Source organism: Thunnus albacares, chromosome 11 (genome assembly GCF_914725855.1).
Source record: "Thunnus albacares chromosome 11, fThuAlb1.1, whole genome shotgun sequence".
NCBI lineage: Eukaryota > Metazoa > Chordata > Actinopteri > Scombriformes > Scombridae > Thunnus > Thunnus albacares.
The window spans coordinates 24,812,834-24,834,832 of record NC_058116.1 but is presented as its reverse complement, the minus strand read 5'-3'; the positions used below and the strand labels follow the sequence as shown (position 1 = coordinate 24,834,832).

The 21,999-nt window shown below is 39.7% G+C and overlaps 2 protein-coding genes across 2 annotated transcripts; one reads left to right on the top strand and one right to left on the bottom strand.

The window, feature by feature from the left end:
* Window positions 1-703: 703 nt before the first annotated feature.
* Window positions 704-9,086, top strand: gjc4b (gap junction protein gamma 4b). The gene is made up of 3 exons (XM_044366438.1): window positions 704-908; window positions 6,678-7,857; window positions 8,014-9,086. Exons 2-3 carry the CDS (start codon window positions 6,711-6,713, stop codon window positions 8,025-8,027), a joined length of 1,161 nt encoding a protein of 386 aa, XP_044222373.1. The 5' UTR covers window positions 704-908; window positions 6,678-6,710; the 3' UTR covers window positions 8,028-9,086.
* Window positions 9,087-12,421: 3,335 nt separating this feature from the next.
* Window positions 12,422-21,529, bottom strand: LOC122991695 (lactase-phlorizin hydrolase-like). The gene is made up of 14 exons (XM_044364906.1): window positions 21,450-21,529; window positions 20,335-20,419; window positions 19,557-20,235; window positions 18,818-19,466; window positions 17,174-18,724; window positions 16,802-17,070; window positions 16,266-16,556; window positions 15,969-16,167; window positions 15,292-15,494; window positions 15,052-15,158; window positions 14,690-14,821; window positions 14,220-14,443; window positions 13,720-13,956; window positions 12,422-13,177 (listed from the first exon to the last, which is right to left on the bottom strand). Exons 2-14 carry the CDS (start codon window positions 20,379-20,381, stop codon window positions 12,954-12,956), a joined length of 4,812 nt encoding a protein of 1,603 aa, XP_044220841.1. The 5' UTR covers window positions 20,382-20,419; window positions 21,450-21,529; the 3' UTR covers window positions 12,422-12,953.
* Window positions 21,530-21,999: the final 470 nt, after the last annotated feature.

Below are 21,999 nucleotides of genomic sequence, written 5' to 3'. Positions count from 1 at the left end.
GTAAATGTTAAATGTTTATCTGACGCTTGTATGACGCTTCAGCAGATTGAGTCAGTCATATCAAGTGGAATTCCGTTTGTGTTTTTTTCCAGTTAGTTAGGTAGTAACAAAAACAGGAACTTTCTCACTGAAAAGACTGACTTTGTAAGATATCTACTTGACTTGACTAATTTAGACGGCTGAAGATTCACATTAGCTTCAGATAAACTTTTAAATACATTTTTGCACAAAACACGGCTTGTAGATTTTGTCCCCCATCACTTAAGTGCATTATGAAGGAATCTTCTAACATCCAGTATGAACAGGAGGGATGATTGTGTTAAGAAAAACCTGCTTCACTGTTCATTTGGGCAAAATTGACAAAATTGAAAAAAATTGAACTGATCCTTTAAGGAGTTGTATGTATGTTTGCTCTGTTGATAGCAGTTAAAATTCTTTGCATTGATTGAATGCAGCTGCATTCAAAGTACATGCCTTTACATTCCCAACAGCTCTGTTTTTTTTTTTTTAACACCATAAAGATATTGATTATTTGCTCACGCTTCCCTAGATTTACTGTGTTACTGTGCCTTATTCTCAGTCTTCTGAATCCAGGGTGAAGTTATAGGCTAGACCGAAAGACGAAGCAAGGATTGCATCAGGAATGCTGGCAGTGGATCGTTTTCCTCCACTCTGCGCAGACAGGGGGTGGGGTGCCCGGCTGAAACGGGGAGGAGAAAAGGGGGGATTTGGGAATATTCTTTGTCCTCACCCCGCAGTACAACACACATAAACCGGAGAAGGACGCAGGCTCCTGGATGGCTTGATATTAGAGCGGGAGAGCTTTCTTTTAATTAAGAGAAGAAGGAAGGAAAAGCTCTCGAAACTTTGAGGAGCCGTCGGGAAACAGAGGACCTTAATATCACAAGGTAAATACTTGACAAACAAAGCGTGGCGGCTCAGAGACGCGCCAGCATCACGCAGCTTTTTTTTTTTTTTTTTTTAGCTTCTTGCTAACAGCGATGCTTTAACGAGCTTCAAGTTTTGTGTTTGCACCGGAAGACTTGTTTCTAAAACTGCTTCTGTGATTTAAAAGAGAGTCTAACCAAACCAGGGAAGGAAAAAATCATCCTTAAAAACGCCAGCGCAAGTTTACGCGCACAAGCTGGCGCTGATTGAAACACGTAAATTGGCCGCATTATGTGAGTTATTGGTGATTTACGGCACATTTGGTGCACAATTTGTTGTCATAGCACCACGAGACGTGCTAATTGACCAGGTATGTTGATTATTTTGGTCATTTTGACGGACATTTTGAGTGTGTGGACTGGATTTGGTGATGGGGGGGGACCGCGCAGGGATTATGTTTTTTTTTTTTTTTTTTTCTCTCTCGAAGTTGCCTCAATCCAAAATCCTCACATTCTGGATAATAGGTGTTAAATTGCATCACGTTTCCTTTTATTAAAAGAACAACAGTGTTAGCATTAATCCCGTCCTAACCTACATGTGTATGTGGGAGCATGTGGGACACCCCGGTGACGTTTTCTCCCGTTTGCCACGAGGAGGATTTTTTTTTTTTCCCTTCTTCTCCATGCAAATTGGATATGTTTCCATTTCACATTGTGGTGTTTTTAATTAATTAGGGTGCTTCAACAATACCAAGCCACATTGTTTTTATGGCATCATGTATCCTGGTGATGTGAAGGGTGAATGAGTTTATCCCCACCACCTCCACTCAGCTCACTGGAAGTCACTACTCGGTTTTCTGGTTCCTTCTTTTTTTTTTTTGCCACTTCCTCAAACCCAGCTCGGGCCTCTCAGCTTTCGGGGTCTGGGATGAAGGAGGGGGACACCCCTGTATATCTAGCTTCCCAGATGTGAGAGCCACAAAAGCCTCTCTGTTCCACAGGACTCACACTGTTGAAACTACTTTGCTTCTTACTTTGAAGCGGGCTGTTTTTCTTTGAAGTGCTTCATATAGATATGCCTGTGCTGTCTCTGTAGACGGGACATGAAAAGGATGTGAAATTGACATGTGATGTGGTTTTTTTTTTTTTTAGAGAGTGAAAAGATGTTAGATACAGGCAACTTTTAGTGTATCTGATCAATACTGGTCACATACCAGCATCTTGTTTGGGGAAAACACAAGCTTCAAGGTATTAGCGTTTAAGAAAGTCTACTAAATTTAAGTTTTTAACATGTTTTGTGTGTTTACTCTAAAGTTAGACTGATAAATCGGCTTGGCAGGTGTTAGTGTAAATGTCAGCCAATAAATGAGGAGAAAGTGCAGTAAAGAAATGCAAAAGATGGGTTTTTAATAGCTAAATATGACGATGCATTATCAAAAATGCTTATTTATTTTAGTATAAGAGGTTATAGTTTATGAAATAACCTGAACGAGATCCATTTATGTTATATTAAAGGTGACTTGTTTAACTTTCCACACACTGTTGCCCTCTATGGCAGGAAGAGGTACTAATTATTAGATGTAACATCTTCTCACGTCATTGTCTACCTATTTTACTAATGGAAAGCTACCCTCAAGAGACATGCATATCCTGGTGTTTAATTATTACCCATTACAAAAGTTAAAACAACAAAAAGAAGTTGCGGTTTCTATGTGACGACTCAGGTTTGAACAGACGTTGTTTGTACAGATAGCGAGAAAGGTAGCAAGTTGCCGCCAAGAGCAATGACACTGAATAGCAGCACAGGCCGGACCGTGTTGTCAGCGAGTTTATGTCTAACAATTCTCAACCATGGAGATGACACAAAAAAAATCTTTTTAACTAAAATAGTTACATATTTGCAGCTTTGAGTTTGGCATGGGACGTCAGCTCTGACAGCAGCTTTGGGCAACTCCTGACATTTAACCTACATTTCAAGTAGCAGGGTGTGCTGTTGACCTCCACTCCTCATGTCCTCTGTAGCCTGAAAGGAGAGCATTTTAGATGACTGATACACAGTAGACGACCACTGTGATGGTGGAATGTAACTGATAAGATAAAATGATCGCTCGCAGTGTATTTTCAGGGCTGCGACTAACGATTCTTTTCATTAGCGATTTAATTTCTTGATTTAATCGATAAATCATGTTTAGAAAATGGTGAAAAATGTCAATCATTGTTTCCCAAAAGCCCAAGAGTGACGTCCTCAAATGTCCTGTTTTGTCCACAACAGTCTACAACCCAAAGATGTTAAGTTTACTATCACAAAGGACTAAAGAAACCAGAAAATATTCACATTTGAGAAGCTGGAATCACAGAATTTGGACATTATTTTTTTCTTTAAAAATGACTCAACCTCATATCTATTTTCATGATCGATTAATATGCTGATCATTTCCTCATTTCTCTTAACCATTTTGTCTATAAAATGTCAGAAACGGAGAAAAATGCACATTGTTATTTCTTAGAGTTGAAGATGATGCTTCTAAATATTTTGTTCTTTCTGCAACCCAGAATCCAAAGATAGTAAATCATGTATGACACATAAAAGCTTAATCATCACATTTGGCAAAAGCAGATGGTGATTAATTTTGTGCTGTTGAGTAATTCTTGCATCTCTGTATACAATCAGTTGGTGCTAAACGTGTCTCTGCATGTGGTTTCAGCATGAAACTGCGTCCCTCCCCGAGGAAAGCGTTGTCAGATATCTTGATCTGGAAACCTGGCAGTGAGGTCGTCGTACTGTCATTCAGGTGTATCTGATTGTATGCAGGATGCAGCTGCGTACAGGCAGCGCTGCAGAAAAAGCCACAGAAAAAAAGGGCGATGACAGCGGCAGCCACTGTGAGCAGTAAATGGTTAAACAAGATAGAGTGAATGAAAATGGCGAAGTAGTATGAAGGGAACATTTGTGCAAAGGCATGTGCACAGATTGGTTCCGCTGCATACTGACATAACTTGCGAAGACAGCACATGCGATCAGTAGGATAGTATAATGTCTCTCACAATCTCACAATCTCTTGACCTCACTGTGTGTGGTTTTACTCTTAAACGCAGATTACAAGCCGAGTGTGAACTCTTAGTCAACGTAAACCTCAAAGAATCTGATGTCAATCGTGAAACTGTCCGTTCAACAGCTGATTTGTTCTGAGGGCCTGAGCTTCTGCAACTTATTGTAAACATATGTGCTTCATTGTAACCCTTTATTTACCAAGGGATAGTTCCCTCCAAACATAATGTTATAAATGTCATGTTCATACAGTACTCCCTTTCATACCTGTGAATTGCACAATACAAACCGTTCTTGTTAAGGAGCTCTGCTGGGGCATTTTGGGGTGGTGCTTCATCTTTTAAAGGCCTTTCAGTGGTAGTTTGTTAAAGGATCATTTGTCATTTTCCCTTTATTTGATTTGGCTTTTTTTTTTCCTTCAATTTTTCACTTCCTACATTCTTTGTATAAAAACATCAACTTGTGAACAGGTTATTTTTACAGATTAGGGACGCACACAATCTGATCAACTGTTCCTCATTCACATGTTGGTTTTATTTTGGATTTGGTCTAATGCATTAGAACTGTAAATGAAACCTGTTAAAGTCAACATGTTTTTATTGGTGTGATATAATAGAAGTTCCTTGACCTCTGGTTCTCTGTGTGTCATTGACATTTGATGATCTAATCAGTGATTTAGTCATCACACATTTGCTATAATAAAAATAGTGAAATATCAGATTTCTGTTTGAGTAGATGCATAGTTTTTTTTCTGTAAAGCTTGAAGCTTTCTCTGTCAGGAGAGTGTTTTGGATAAAGCTTTGTTACTTTAGGTTTTAGGTATCATGTGCATACTAGTGAATTTACTACCATACTGCTTAAAGAAAATATGTGAAGCACAGTGTTTAAAAGAAACAGATGATTTACTCAGTTCACCTATCGGCGAATAATTAGTCAAATCTGCTTAAAGTCGGAGTGCGGGACATTTGTCTCCCCCTTCTGGCAGTGAGAGTAATTACAAAAACACTGTTAAAATGTGCTTACATCATTGGCTCCTCTGTAGCCTACTCTGTCGCTACTGTTGCAAATTATTTTGAGTGACACATAACCCCTGAAAAATTACTCTTTTCACTATGAGAATTTGATCCATTTGGTCTGATAACATTTGGAAAGTCTAGAGGAGCCACTTGATTAAATTATTTTATCCCCGTTCAAGTTAGCAGAAAGCTAACTAGAAGTTAGCTGGCTTGGCGGGGCGGAAGTCTCTGGATGTGCATTCAAACAGCCAGAGCAGGAAGGTCCTGCCTGACAGGAGATTTCAAAACTGTGTAGGCCGATATTGTGAAATAAAGAGATTTATCTGGCATTGATGGGCTTAATCAGCATTGTGTGAACTTGTTTGGTAAGGGATTGAATGTAACTGACGTTCATTTATATGTAAAGGTTACGCACTGCAGGTTTGAGTGGTTTTTGGCTGCAAGTAAAACCTGCAGATTCCATGGCTTATGATTTCACACATTTGGATTGGTGTTGAAATGATTGATAATGTTGACAGTTCAAGCTTCTCAAATGTGAATATTTACTCCCTCATCTTAGTAAACTGAAAATCTTTGGGTTTGGACTGTGAATTGGTCAAAAAAAAAGTGAAAGACATCACTTTAGGCTGGAAAATGTAATTTTGAGAAATTATGATGGACATCTTTCACCGTTATCTGATGTTTTTTATAGAGCAAATGGTTAACAGATTAATTGAGGCCTGAAAGAAAGTAGTTTGCTGTGCTGTTGTAGCATTCACCTTGTGAATCTAACAGTAAATTGAAGCTGTGAAAGTAATAAAATAGGTAGCTGTAGAGTTTTCTTAGCTTCAGTAAGCACCCTTGGATGTAGCTTACCTACTTGGCACAAGCCTGGTAGCACAGTTTACAGCTTTGGATAATTACTCAGCAGAGGTTGTTACGAGGTCGGTCACAGATGGTGTGAAACCACAAGTGCTCTTCATTGCCTCTTTGGTGTTTTTTAATTGTCAGCTTTTACTGTCTTGGCAGTCAGATTATTAAACAATGAGTACCAGAAAATGGACGTGACATCTGTATTCAGTGTGTGTAAAATGTTCAAGTGTAATTAGACTGATCGCACACATCTTGAGGTGGTGTTGTGGTATTTTACATTTAGTGGACAGTGGAAAGACGGCCTTGAACGGTGATTAGTCACATTTCTCATCAGAGAGTTCATAACCTTATCGTTTTCTCATTGTGATATGCCTCATGCTCCCTGCTTACTGTCTTAGTTGAACTTTTGGTCGCATGATTTGATGATAACATCGCCTGAGGCCTTTTCTAGAGATCCTTGCCTGAACATGCCCGCGTCATAGCAGTGATGTTAGTGTTTGGGACATCTCAGCTTTGTAACAGTGACATAGCCACCTGGTGGCTATTATTGCAATAACATGGGGAGTTGAGAAGACAAAGTATTTTGAGATGTGGTGGAGCAAAATTACATAAGTTACATAAGTAATAAGACAATTATTTAGGATTGTAGTGGAAAAAGAGCTTATATTTTTATTTTATTTAAATGTTTCATACAGTTCAACTTTAATTCTGGCCTTAACTGTCGCTTTGATTATGACCAAGTGTCTCTACTATGTCAGTTATTGCGTCAAAGTTTTCAATGACTACTACATATTGCTGTTACACTCAATGACCACTTTCTTTTATTAATAATGACAGCTAATTTCAGTTTTTGTCTCTTCTTTTTCTTTGCAGATTTGAGAGGTACCCCACTATTCAAGAGGCAAAATGAGCTGGAGCTTCCTCACACGTCTGTTGGACGAGATTTCCAATCACTCCACCTTTGTGGGCAAAATCTGGCTCACCCTCCTCATCGTCTTCCGCATCGTGCTGACGGCTGTCGGGGGCGAGTCAATCTACTATGATGAACAGAGTAAATTTGTGTGCAACACACAGCAACCCGGTTGTGAGAATGTGTGCTACGACGCATTTGCGCCGCTGTCACACATCCGCTTCTGGGTCTTCCAGGTGATTATGATCACCACCCCCACTATTATGTACCTTGGCTTTGCCATGCATAAGATCGCCCGCATGGAGGACGATGACTACCGGCCCCGGAACAGAAAGCGGATGCCGATCGTGAGCCGCGGCGCCAACCGGGACTACGAGGAGGCGGAGGATAACGGGGAGGAGGACCCCATGATCCTGGAAGAGATCGAGCCAGATAAGGAAAAGGACGTTGTGGAGAAGCCCAGCAAAAAGCACGACGGACGCCGTCGCATCAAGCGAGACGGGCTCATGAAGGTGTACGTGTTTCAGCTGCTGTCACGTGCCATCTTTGAGGCGTCGTTCCTGTTCGGACAGTACATCCTTTATGGGCTGGAGGTGGCACCGTCGTACGTGTGCACACGCTCTCCTTGCCCGCACACGGTGGATTGCTTCGTCTCACGCCCCACAGAGAAAACAATCTTCCTGCTCATCATGTACGCCGTCAGCGCTTTGTGTCTGCTCTTTACCATGCTGGAGATCCTTCACCTCGGCTACAGCGGTATTCGTGACTGCTTTTGCGCGCCACGGCCTCGGCCGCCCACCCCCCGTCACCCAGCTCTGGCCAGCCAGAGATCCTCCATCTGCCGCCAGCCGTCTGCACCTCCAGGCTACCACACAGCTCTGAAGAAGGACCCATCAGGAAAAATGGGCTTCAGGGATAACCTGGGAGACTCGGGCCGCGAGTCGTTCGGGGACGAGGCTTCATCGCGAGAGCTGGAGAGGCTGCGTAGACACCTAAAACTGGCCCAGCAACATCTGGATATGGCTTATCAGAATGAGGAGAGCAGCCCGTCACGCAGCAGCAGCCCAGAGTCCAATGGCACCGCAGTGGAACAGAACAGACTAAACTTTGCCCAGGAGAAGCAGAGCAGTACATGTGAGAAAGGTACCTTTTTCTTTCCTCCACCTCAGGCAGTAGAGATTTTCAGTTTGAGAACATTGTACGTCATCACTTACTTGTTTGAGCCTTGGTTGTAGTTTGAAAGAAATGCAGTATAATTTCTCCCTTTTTCTAACACAGTCACCATCTCTGTGTTCACAGGTCTCCGTGCATAGGTTCTCATCCGTCCAGCTGACACTGTAGATCAAAGTTTACATCAGGAGCAGTGAGCGGACATGAGGGAATCAAACAAGTGGAGTGTGTGTATGCACGTGTGTGACGTCATGAACTTGCTTGAGGTGGATGAAGTCATCCCAAGCCTTTCAGTGTTACGGCCAGCCGTGGTCGAACATCAAAGTCAAAGGAGGAGGAGAACGGTCGTCTCAACCCAGCAATACTTGAGACACCAGCCTGTCTGAAGATCCAAAGTGCTTACAAACTACCGCTGTGCAACAATAACCGTTAACATGTACTTCTCCCTCAGGGCAGCTATTCTCTTTCATATTTTTATTACGAGACTTAGAACTATTAGTCGTTTTTTAAGAGTTTGTCCTCCGTTGGAAGTTCACAGTGAATGCATCTCAAGTTTGCCTTAGACCGAAACTGGAACTCCATTTTTATGGCATTTTTTGGCCAAGCCAGTCGTAGTGCAAAAAAAAAAAAACATGTTAAAACTGTAAGAGTTGAATTTTGTATTTTGTGAGTAAGTGAATCAGTGAGTGAGTGCTTGTAGATGCAAACAAAAAGGTTAATGGACAAGGCACCACTCTTAAAAGAAAGGTACTGGAGTAATTGTCATACTGATGAAGACTTTGAGTTGTTAATTTTCATACAAAGGTTTCTTTCAAGTGTGTCACTTATTTTTATTTTATTTTTTTTTTTAATGTTGGCACTGCACCAGTCAACATTCTCTAGTCTGGTGCCAGGTATGGAAACTGGAACACACTTGGGGTGCCTTTGTCCAAAGGAATAAACAAACCTGGGTAATGCTTGAAAAACATGTATCTCTTGATATTGTCTTGTATTGTTCAAACTTGTATTTGATACTGTTCTTTATTTTATTCATTTTGAGTATTGTGGTATTGAAAAGAGGCTCTTGTCACTGTGGCAAACTTATTTTCTCTTATTTTCTTTTCTAAAAACAACATTCACTGCTGTCTTAGCTCCCTGAAGTCTGATTTAATCCATGGACTGCTGCATTCTGACAATGGTTTGGTACAATATGAGTTCAAGTGCAGTTTCACTTTAAAAATGTGCTCTTTCTTTATACTCTATAACTTGCAGCTTATTTTATTAGGTACACATTGGCCTTGAGCAACAAATGTTTCTTTCTCAGTCGGTTCAGATCCAGATTTATTTGTATCTGTTGGTTAAATAAGGGATAATACTGTATGTCATGTTCGATGTCTTTAAAGTGCTGATTTCTGGATTGGCGTTATTGCGGCTCCAGAGTCTGAATGAGGGTTGTAAACCATGTAATCATTTCAATGTGAATTCAAATGCCTTGAATGCGCTCTACTAAGATGCCGTCTTTTGTATTCTGAATCATACCCACAGTGCCAACTCAAATACTGTCATCTCAAGTTATTTTTGAGCAATGCTTTTTGTACTTTTTATACTTTTTGTATTGATAGTACTTTGTGGTTAGTTTTTAAAATAAATTTTTTTCAACAAATGCCAGTTTTTCAAGTGGTTTCAGTCTGCTTTCATCACTCGATTGAATGAAGTTTCTGTTGATCAATTTGTAAAAGGATACCCTTATATGCAACAACGCCTTGTGGGAAAAGTCAGCCAGCGACAAATGTAATTAAGCTTGTATTTGGAGAATACATTTAGATTTTTAACATATAAGGAGCTGCTGCGGTGACACTTAAAATCGGAGCTTAGCTGTGTGTTGAAACCTTTTTCAGGTAAACTAGTAGTTTAAAATGTTTAAAACACAGCTGCATGCTAAATTCAACCCAAATCAGTCACAACAAGCACAGTTTCAATTGCCTAATTTCACTTCAACCTGAAGTATGATGAAGCTACCATATAAGATCCATCCAACACAAGTGATTCAGAAAATGCCTCATAATGCTTTTTCTTCATTCAACCTTATTTTTCCTTGGATAGTTGTAACCAAGCAAGCTTTCAGATTGCTGATTTTCCAGGTCAGCCAACCAGTTCACAGACAGCTAAGGAAAGAACTGACTGATTATAATTCATAGTCTAGTTGCACTTTGATTATCACAAGCCCCAGTTTATACTTATATACAAATGTAATATGTGCCCCCTACAGTAAAACACTAAATATCAATCATATACAAAATACATATAAATAAATATATTTTTACCCTTTGTCTGGTTTTATGCAAATTGCATCCTCAGCTGACTGAACAATTCACTTACAGGCCTTCATTGCTGACAGACTTGTACTGTGTGTCCTTTGTGTAAGTTCATGGTTGCTTTGAACAGACTTCTCCAGTTTGTCAGATAATCAGTAACCCTGTTTTTGGCATCAAAATTAAATTAAAGCACATGTTACACCTTAATAATGCAACATTACATTGCATTAGTTTGGCCTTCATGGGGTCACATGTAGTAAAACATAAAAATGTTCAGAGTTCTGAGTCTCAGCATGTTCAACTTTAACCTGCAGTGACCTCTAGTGGCAATTTTACAGAACACCACTCCTGTCATCAAGGCCATGAACCAAAGGTTCAATTCAAACCATAACTTCTGAGGACACAGAAATGAGATTTAAGAGAGTTTAAATCCATCTTAAACCTTAATGACCCCCTCCTTAAAATGACATCTATTCCTTCTTCCTAATCGAAAAATACAGAATTTACAGATGTTTACTACTCAGTGTGTATTTACACTGGAGGTTTCAAGTTTCCACATCACGCTTGCGTACTTGTGGCTGGCTTTGATGTCACAAGTCATGCTCATATGTACAACCTTTTCACGCAGATTTCCGGTGAGAACAGAGAAACTTTTCACTTTCAGCAGATTAATGTGAAAACAGCTGTCTAGTGTCTCTGCACATACGTCATTCTGCACAGTGAAGCTCAAACATCCGACTGAAGGAACAAGAAGAAAAACACATTTTTGAGTGGAGGGAAACTTTAAACCACAGCCAAACTAATAACAGAGCTGCAGCCCCAAAACTTGCACTAAAAAGTTGACTCTTTAACATGCTGACGATCAGAACACCCAACCGATGATTTGTAATAACAAAAACGTGACATTATTGTGTAACAAAACAGATGTCTGACTTCTGCAAGTCACAGTCCAGTATTTCATGTATGGTGCAATATCTTTTATTTCACAATGTAACTGCAGATGAAGTTTATCAGACAGTATCTAACAAAACTATCTGACGGTGTCATAAACTCTGAACATTTTTTGTGTTAAGTGCTGTTATTTTTCATATCTCTGTGCATTTAAAAACAAACGAAATATATTACCTGGTAAGTTATTAGGCACAGAAAAACATTTTGAATGTTTTATATGTTTTCATCAAACATCAATACATGATGACCTCACAGAAATTAAGTTAAAACTCAAGATAACTAGTTTGGTTCATTGTCAGTTAATCACTCCATCCATCTATTGAATGTAGCACATACAATAGATTGAATGTGCTACATCATCTATGATGTACAATGGTCATAACAATACCACCTCACATGAATGATGGTTTAGATGGTTTACAATGATCTACAATGCTGGTCTACAGTTTGCACCCTACACTGATTTCTTCAATGAGATCAAAACTATTACAAACTGTTTCAATATTTCCATAGTAATGTGTGATTATGTACTATTTTCCTCTACATACCATTGTCTATAATTGACCCCTTTTATCTTAAAGGGGACTTATCATTCTTTTTGTGATTTTCTGTCATTTGTTATACTCTTATGATGTCAAATGTCTTTGTTAAACATGGTCAAAGTTCAAAAAACTTGACGTGAATGTATGTAAAAATGCTCCCTGTAAGTCAAAAGCCAGGGCTTCAGCCTACTATGAATACTCTGATTGTAATGTTAGCTCTACATCTTCGTGATGACATCAGATTGTTTGCACATGTCCACAAATGGTTGTCCGTTCTGTAGTCTTTGTTGATAAGGTTGCTCTATGGGTTGTTTGCTTTGTCCACTCTCATATTTCGGATCAGATTCAGGCTTAAACATGTACAGATATATTTGACAAGTAGCCATTTGGAGTAAACAACAAAAAGAGTGAAATCCTACTACTTCTGTTTTTTTTTATGTAGCCTCCGGAGCTGGTTGAAGTCTGCCGAGAGGCCTGTTTCAAACAGAGGCCGGACTGAGTTGATGCAATAAAGGATCAGTATAAGACAAATAAGGGATTTCTTGAACCGTAAATTATGCGAAGATATTCCAGTAGAGCCTGTAAATGTGCATGATACGTCCCCTTTAAAAGCCTGTCCTTCCTGAGGAAGCAGTGGTTGTATTTTTTTCTGCTGCTTAATGGTCTCACAGAGAGGCTGCACAGTCAAGGAGTCTAAAGAATCAACCATATTTATTGGCTGTGGTAAATTTGTAATCCACCAGTTACTGGTAGCATTAAGTTGAACATTTGGCTTGATCACAATGGAAGGTTATCTCACAGGTTTGAGTGCAGGCTTGCTGCTGTAACTAGAAAATACGTGTATTTTAATTCACACATGACTTAACAGTCTTTTACAGCTGTGCACTGGTGGATGAACTCATCACTCTGAACTTTCTGAATACAAGAAGACATAAGAATACAAGACACTTTTGGGATTCCTCATAGTTTACAGTGTGTGGTACAGTTACAAGGGATCAGTTTTTACTAGTATATCAGACACATTTTTAAAATCATAAACTGATACTTGACAACAGCAGTAACATATTGCATGAAAGAAAAAAAAAAGATATCTGTTGAATCATGCTGATGGACAAGTATTTTAAAGAATTTTTACAGCCTGCAATGAATGTCTTAAAATACTTATACTTTATTAACATGCAGTAATTTGATTAAATGTTTACATTAAGATGCTGCTCAGACATTTACTGATGCAGGTTGATGTATATTGGACTTCTATTAAAACTCTGTATGTTTGTTGCAATTAGAATTTTTTCTCCATGTTTATAGATTCTACATGCTGTTTTTTCTTAGAACTTCTTTTTGCCTTTAAGAAACAACAGGATGAACAAATGGCGCCAAACATCGCAACAATCAGTAGAGCAAATGTAGTATAAAGCCCAGTCTCAGCATCAGTGGTAGAGAGAGTCATACCGAGGAAGCTCACAGTGTTGTCAGAGGGAGCAGATGTGGTTGGTGCACTTGTTCCTGCAGAGAAGAAATCAAAGTTACAGATCTGTGAGAAAAGATTACTTACAGTAACCACAATACTGAATCATATGTGTTTTCACACCTTCGTATCACTGATTGTGTGATTCGATGTGTGATTCAATGGAAGAGTGCAGCACATAACGCCTGTAAAACCGCAACTTGTTTTTTTTTACTTGGGTTTTTGTAGAGATTAAATGAGACGTGTTAAGCATTAAAGGTGCAAGTGGAGATTTTTTTCACCTTTGTATAGAGCCAGGCTAGCTGTTTCCCCCCTTACTTTCAGTCTTTATGCTAAGCTTAGCTAGCTGGCTCCACCTCCATATCTAATTGAAACATATGAGTAGTATTCATCTTCTCCTCTAGCTCTTAAACGTTGCAGTAGTCCTCTAAGCCTTGACAAAAGTGAAGTTACTGCAGGTGCAATTGCTGTATGGGTTTGTACATCACAATACACCTCAGGTACTGTACACTGTATAGTTTATAGTTTCCTCACTTTCATCAGTCAGACCAAATATCTGAGCAAGTCTGCATCAATTTACCTTCAGGCTCAGGGTTTAAACACTCATGGGGTCCGGAGGCGGGGTCTGGGAATCCGTTGCAGTTGATGATGGTGGAGTAGAGGGCAACAGAGTTCTTGGCCACTCGAGGAAGTTTAGGGTCTGAGCGGTTGACATAGAAAAGGCCAAATCTCTCTGAAAACCCAGTAGCCCACTCCAGGTTGTCCATCAGGGACCAAGCCGTGTAACCACGAATATCCACACCATCTAGCAGGTAAGCTGCAAAGAAGAAATTAATACATTTAGGAATTAACAATTCATCAAATGCCAACCACATTCTTGTTTTGTGGTCTAAAAATCCAGTATCTTAGAGATTATCAAATTCATTTCATGCATTTCCTCATGCAGAATAAGTGGACTAATATTTTGTGATCCGATGAGTTGTCTCTATTAAGATTATTGTCATGATTTTGGGGAATTGTCTACTTTTGCAGGTCCTAGTCCTTCAAAAATATTCCATGAAAGTTGTTGGGGCTTAATACCTTTCAGCGCCTGGTTAATGTATTTTTCATAGTAGTAGCTCCTGTGGATGTCATTAAGATCAATAGGCCCCCGCTCCGACATGCCATTCTCAGTGATGATAATTGGTGGGTCTCCATACTCCTCCTTAATGAAGTTTAATATTTTCCTGAATCCAAACGGTGAGACCTTCAGCCAGGATGAACCTGAATCCAGCCAAGTGCGATCAGCAATGGTTCCTGCACCCCTGAAAAGATCAAATCAGTTAAATAGCTTTATTTCACAGATATAAAGGTTCAAATGTAGCACACATTAAAACAGGAGATTTATTTTCAGCTAGTACAGATATGAATATGTGCATGTGCTAAATAAATTTGACTATGTAAAGGGCTATAAAATCAAAAATTAAGGAGATGATTTGTTTTCTTTTTGGGGAGTACATATGGCTTGCTTCTCCCACTTGGTTACAGTAGGTAAGTTAGAACATCCTTACCTATCGGCATCATAGTGCTGAAGGTTTCCGTACTCCACAGGAAAGGCCAGGACCGTGGTGTAATGGTTGAACCCAAAGTAATCATAGGTACCCTTAATCCTATTTATCTCATCAGGAGTGAATACAGGCAGCCTGGAGAGATTGAAGTGAAATTATTGAATTTACCTGTTAAATGTAAACTGCAAAGCTCTACTGGTTTGCCAAATACAAAAATAAAAATACATATTTATAATTATGCAAACTTCCTAATTTGTTTTAAAAGCAACTACACAGTAAAAACTTACTGATACTTAAGTCATAATGTCACATATTTCTATTTCCATTATTTCCCTTTCAGGCTTTTATCTTAGCTTTTGTCATACCGAGATTTTGGCAGACCAGCAGCTAAACTTCGCTCTCGGACAATTGTCTTCATCATATTGTTGTAGTCTCCATTGAATATGGGATGGGCAAACCAGCCAATGTAGAACTGCACAAAGAGACACACAAAAGCTATTAGAGACCTTAACTCCAGCAGTTGCCAATAAAATGTGAACTTTTTGAAAGGAATTTTTTTTATTTTTATATTTATTATTATTTTTTATAAGTTTTTTATTAAGTACCTGCACCACACGTCTTGCAGCATCAATGTCCTCCTGTTTGTAGGGATTTCTGGGTTCTGACCAGTCAGAGTTGATGGTGATGGAGATAATTCCCTTCTGTTTGGCCCGATACTTATCATTGTAGAGGTGCCAGGCCTCAGCGTGAGCTTTTATCAGGTTGTGACCCACAATGTAGGGCAGAGTGCCTGGTCGGAAACTGATCCCTGGGTACATGAGGAGTAATTTAGTGACTGGGCATAATTAAAAGACATTACAACCCATTTGCTGTTTTTTTTAGCTTCATGTTTTTTTGGCATTGTGGTTCAGAAAGGTCAAGATTAAAGATAGATTTACAGGAAACAGACTGTTTCCACTCACTGCTTCGAGACAGATTTCTATCTCTTCCTCAGTTGCAAGTTTAATTTCTTTTATGAGCTAATAATTTATAGAACATTTATAGAACAACAAACTAGACAATAAATAACAGTGCAATACATTTTTAATAACATTTTTAAACCTGATTTTGATTGTTCATCATGAAGAAAGCCTGAGGGCTGAAATGTCATCCAACTAAAAGAGAAATACGTATGGAGCTAAGTGTGCAACACTTTTTTCCTGCTTTTAAACCTGATTTTCATACCAAACACAACAACCTAGCATATTTTGCTTGAAGATACAAAGCATTACATAAAACATACCTGGGGCAGCTGCTCCATAGCCATGGCCTACATTGGCTACATTGTATGGCTCATTAATGGTGATCCAAAATTTCACTTTGTGGCCAAGACGGCTAAAGATGAAGTCAGCATAATCCCTGAATTTGACAATAATAGTCTCATTCTCCCAGCCCCCAATTTCCTGCAGAGCTTGTGGGAGGTCCCAGTGGTAAAGAGTGATCTGAAAGAAAAGGAAAAGCGGTTCAGGCTTACTGTCTACCAAATTTACCAACTTTTCATTGCAATTTTTTTTGAGACACTAGTAAGAGTTACACATACATGAGGTTGGATGTTTGCAGCAAGCAGTGCATCCACCAGTCTGTGGTAGTAGTTCAGTCCAGCCTCATTGATGTGCTTGGTGGTGCCATCAGGAAGAACCCTCGGCCAGGATATGGAGAAACGATAATGGGTCACCTTAAGTTGCTTTAATATAGCTACATCCTCTTCTACCTTGTTGTAGCTGTCACAGGCTATGTCCCCATTGTCATCGTTAAACACTCGCAGAGGAGTGTGAGCAAACTTGTCCCAGATGCTGAGACCTTTTCCATCTGCTCTCCATCCCCCTTCAATCTGGAAAAAGTGAATGTAAAATAGAGACTTTAGTAGACAAAACCAAGTAAGGAATATTATGTAATTTCCTTATCTAGCATAGATGTAAGTAAACCCTTAAAAATTAATTTTAGGCATTTTGGTGAAAATAATAATGTGTTATTTTGATTCTGAGAGTTAAACAGAAAGTATAGACAAAATATAATTAATTTGGCTTTTCTAAAGATTAGTGATACACCTCTGTCAGCTTATCTCTAAACAGTCACCTGGTATGATGCTGTTGCAGTACTCCAAATGAAATCTTTACGGAAATGTCCATAAAGTTGCTTCTCATCATCTGGTGTAGGGAAACCATTGTCTTTTATGACTTGGTGGTAGAAATGAGCTGAGTACTTGGGTGTTCTCGGCCGCTTTGGGTTAGTAAAGTCTACATGGTGTAACCCAAATCCAACTTTGTACCCGTTAAGCCACTCAAAGGAATCCATGAGAGATGTTGCTATGTATCCTTTCACGTTCACGCCATCAAGGTTAGACGCTATTAAAACATATCACACAAAAAATAGATGATCAAGACTAAAAATCAAATGTTATGACAATCATTAATGTTCATCCTAAGAAATGTATTTATGTCAATGCACCTTTGAGAGCCTCATCAATGTAGGTCTTATAATAAAACACTCTGGCAGAATCATCCCAAGTTGTCTTTGATTCTGTAGCTACTCCATTCTCAGTAATGTAAATCTCTGGATTTCCATACTCCTCCTTGACCCAGTTGAGGAGTCTTCTCAAGCCCCATGCTGCAGCTCTCTGGTTTTTGATGGCAGTAGTTGGTGAATCGTCTTCCTCTGCTTCTGACAAATCCTGATCATATTCATATGACTTAGGGGTAAGCCTCAATGTAGCATGGCGTGCAATCTTTGTAGTGTAATGATTTACACAGAACATGTCAGCAGTCCCCTTGATGTAGCTCTTTTCTTCTTTGGTAAAGGAAGGTAGTCTTGACTCTGAAAGATCTTGGAGTTCACTCTTGTTTCCAACTTGCCACTTCATTGCATCTGGATAGTCACCGTTCTTGAAAATGGGGTGTGCAAACCAACCCAGTTGGAACTGTAGAGCGCGATCAGCAGCCAACACTTCACGGGCTACATTGGCATCTTTAGGTTCAATCCAGTCAGCATTGAGGGCGATGGATACCAGACCACCTTGGGATTTGCGATACTTATCATCATATGTGTGGTAGGCTTTGGCATGTGCTTTTATCAGGTTGTGTGCCACTTTGTACGGTGCAGTTCCTGGCTTCTTAACATTTGGTGGAATCTGTCCAAGTCCATATCCCGACCATGCAATCGTGTGAGGCTGGTTGAAGGTCATCCAAAATTTCACTCTGTCTCCAAAGGTGGCAAAGCAGAAGTCACAAAAGTCATTAAAAATGTCAATCATGCCTACATTGTCCCAGCCACCAAGGTTTTGCAAAGCCTTGGGGAGGTCCCAGTGGTAGAGTGTCACCATAGGGGTAATGTTGTACACCAACAGGCCATCAATGAGTCTGTTGTAATAGTCAACTCCTTTCTGGTTCAGGGAAGTACGCTGACCATCAGGAAAGATCCTGGACCAGGACAAAGAGAATCTGTACGACTTCACCCTCAGAGCTCGCAGCATGTAGAGGTCCTCTTCAAGTCTGTGGTAGCTGTCACAGGCCACTTTTCCATTGGCATTAGCAGGGATACTGCCAGGTTTATTGGTGAATGTATCCCAGATGCTAAGCCCTTTCCCATCAGCATTCCAGCCACCTTCAATCTGGTAAGCTGAAGATGATACTCCCCAGCTGAAGCCTTGTGGGAAAGTGCCGTAGTGGTAGATTTTTCTTTGGAATTTCGACTGGTGAGAGAATTTCTCCCAGACAATCTTTGATTTAGACGGAACCTCTGAGGGTGGTAAAGCAGTTGAACGGTGGCTAAGTTGCATCTCTACCCCTTTAAAAACATCACCTTTGCGTGATCGAAAGCCATTTTGCTGGATAACCTGAGAGTAGAAATATGCAGATTGCTTTGGGGTTCTTGGCCTGTCAGCATCTTCAAAGTTGACATGGTGAAGACCAAATCTTTCACTGTAGCCTTGTTTCCCCTCAAATCCATCCATTAGTGACTGCACTGTGAATCGCTGAACATCCACTCCGTCTAACAATATTGCTACAAAATAGAAAACCAAAACACAACATTACATATTAAATTATTTCAACATAGAAAAGGTGGTTTCTTATCAGAGAAATTCTAGACACTAACCTTTCAGTGCCTCATTGATATAACTCCTCATGTACTCTATTCTACTTTTGTCATTGAGAGTGTCTCCACTGTACTCTGTCGGCATACCATTCCCAGTTATATAAATAGGCACTTTGGTAACATTCAAGTACTCTGTGGAAATGTAGTTTAGAAGCCTTCTCAGTCCCCAAGGTGTAGAATAGATCCAGTCAGAAGCTGTAGAGGACCATGAGGGGTCCACATGGGCCTGGAAGTCACCCACCCCCTGAGGACCAGGGGTACAACCACCATCACTGTTGTTGATTAACCGGGAGGTATAGTGGTTTAATCCAAAGAAGTCAGCTGTTCCATGTATCCTCTGGCTCTCTTCAGCAGTGAAAACAGGGAGGATGGCAGGCTCAGAGTGGGGACACTTGTTCTTTTTCTGTTCAATCTGAGTCTTTAGTGTTGCAGGATAATCTCCATCTACAAATATGGGATGTGCAAACCAGCCCAGCATGAACTGCAGGTAGCGATCTGCAGCTGCTTTATCTTCAGGTCTGGAGGGGTCCATGGGCTCAGCCCAGTCAGAATTTAATGCAATGCCCACTTTTCCCCCTTGCTTTGTCCTGTACTTGTTATTGTAGACGTGCCAGGCCTCAGCATGGGACTTGAGCATATTGTGAGTGACCTGTAGAGGCAAGATAAAAGTTAAGCTAAATGTATCAGAATGACAGTGTATCAGCATGTATTCACAGTATAGTAAAAATATTGCCCTCACCTGATAGGAGGCAACCACATAGTCCTTTACACCAGGGGGATGCTCACCAGTTCCATACCCAGCATGGCTCACCACCCAGGGGCTACTGAATGTGTTCCAGGTTTTGACCCTATCTCCAAATCTGGAGAAGCAGAAGTCTGCATAGTCCTTGAAGGCTTCAATGATGGAAGTGTTGGTCCATCCACCATGGTCCTGGAGTGTCTGTGGTAGATCCCAGTGATAGAGAGTGACAACAGGTTGTATGCCCGACTCAATGAGAGCATTGATCAGCTTGTCGTAGTAGACAGCCCCCCTCTCTGATTGGCTGCCCCTGTGGCCCGAGGGGAAAATACGGGCCCAGGAGATGGAAAACTGGTAGGTGTTGACATGAAGACCTCGCAGCAGATAGACATCGTAATCCACCTTGTGGTAACTGTCACAAGCTAGATCAGCTGTCTGATTATCAAAAACCTTGTTTTCATGACCAAAACGGTCCCAAATGGTCTCTCCCTTCCCACCCTCTGACCAGCCACCTTCAACCTTGAAGGACTCACTGGAGGTGGCCCAACTGAAGCCAGAGGGGAACGATTCATTGAGGAAAACATCTCTTTCTGTTGTGATGTGAGCCTCAAACTTATCCCAAACACTCTGATAACTGTTTCTAAACACTGTCATTCCATTGTAGCCTGAAAAATCATGACTGTTGGAAAAAAGAATTACATAAAATTACATAAATAAACATGAAACAAGCTTTTTCAATATATATGAATCAGTGCATTTTACCAAGGTAAACTGTTACCTGGTTGGAGAGTCCTGCATGCCCAGCTTACCCAACATGTCCATCATGTCACATCCTGCAATCTTCAGGTCATTGTTGTTCAGGACTATGATGAGTTCAAGACAGAGTTACTGACAGTTATATGATCAACATTAATGAAATATGCAGACGTACAAACATACATCCTTTGTTTAGAAATTCTTGACATCGTCTAAAGTATACAACAAAAGAATAATTCAGGCATTTACTTAAAGCCCTGTATTCCTTATCTAACCAATAAAAAAATCAGGTTTTGCAATGTTCTTGCCACAGTCCATTTGACAGCTAGGCAGATTGTGCACTGTGTGTTTGATGCATTAACTGATAAATGGAAAAACAAGTCCTGAACCTGTGCTCCACCGTGCACGTGATTTTCCTTGTAAAACTTTACTGGCACCATAACAGGAAGAATTCATGCTAATCACTGCCATATGATAACAACACATTTTATGATGATTGTACTGTTAAGGTTTACGATATTGCAAATTACATCAGGCTAGACTTCATGTTCAGTCATAAACTATTTGGTTATTAAAAACCCATTGGTTCAGATTGTATTGGTGATAATTTTCATATTACTTAATAGGCTTTAAATAGTTGGGTTTACTGCAAATTGTGTGGAAATCATGTCAGTAATTGATTTTCCACTTGAAGCACATTGCATGTACACTTAATAAATTCAAAATGAAAGGTGTCTTTTAGAGTGAGAGTTGTCTTTCCTTAATTGGATGTGTGTATTTACTGTTTTAATGTATTGTGGATCGCTTCATTATGCACAAAATAGTAGGTAGTTTCATTTGATGGAAGAAGAGAGAGCCAGTGGTGTTAAATTGAAAAAGAGACACGAGCAACAAAAGATTATTAGTCAGAACTTTTACTTGCACCTATAATAATATGCAATTAGATTAGGTTTAGAAATAGTATTTTTATAAATATACCAGGACATCATGATGTTCTACACTTTCTAAGTCTTTTCTGTTGAATGTGTGTATGTTATATGAGGAAAATTAGATACCAAGGCAACATTATGACTTTAAAGGACAGCAATAATCATCACGCTACAAAGAGTAATAGCAGATCAGCTATAATTAATTTACCTTGAAAAAAATTACCAAGGACCTGGAACTGACTGTTGGAACAATCATGAGTAGTCAACTTGTATATCAAGATGGGCAAGTCCCCACCGGTCATCTACAACACACCATTACATAACATGCATAAGGCTGCAGTGCAATAGCAAAACAAGATATGAAATGCAACAGGAAAAGAAACATTTTGTAAAAAATGCTGCACCTGGAAAGTCTTCAGCTCCTTTGCAAAGTTAGATGTGGAGGCACAGTTATACTCAACGTGCACTGACAAGAAATCCATCTGTTCAAAATAGGACATACAGCACAGTATATTTATCTGACACATGTTTCATAATTAAAAACAAACTGCTTGTGCAATTAAATCAATTTGAGGCTTATTATTGTAGCATATTGTTGCAGTTATAGTTATAGAGACTACAGATAATGTGTACAAATATTTACGTATATAAACATTTTTTAATTGCTAGAGGGCCTAAATTAAAACATAATTACATTAGACATTTTTCATTTTGATCACTTTTCTGATAATATATTCAAGTAACCCTTATGATTTTGG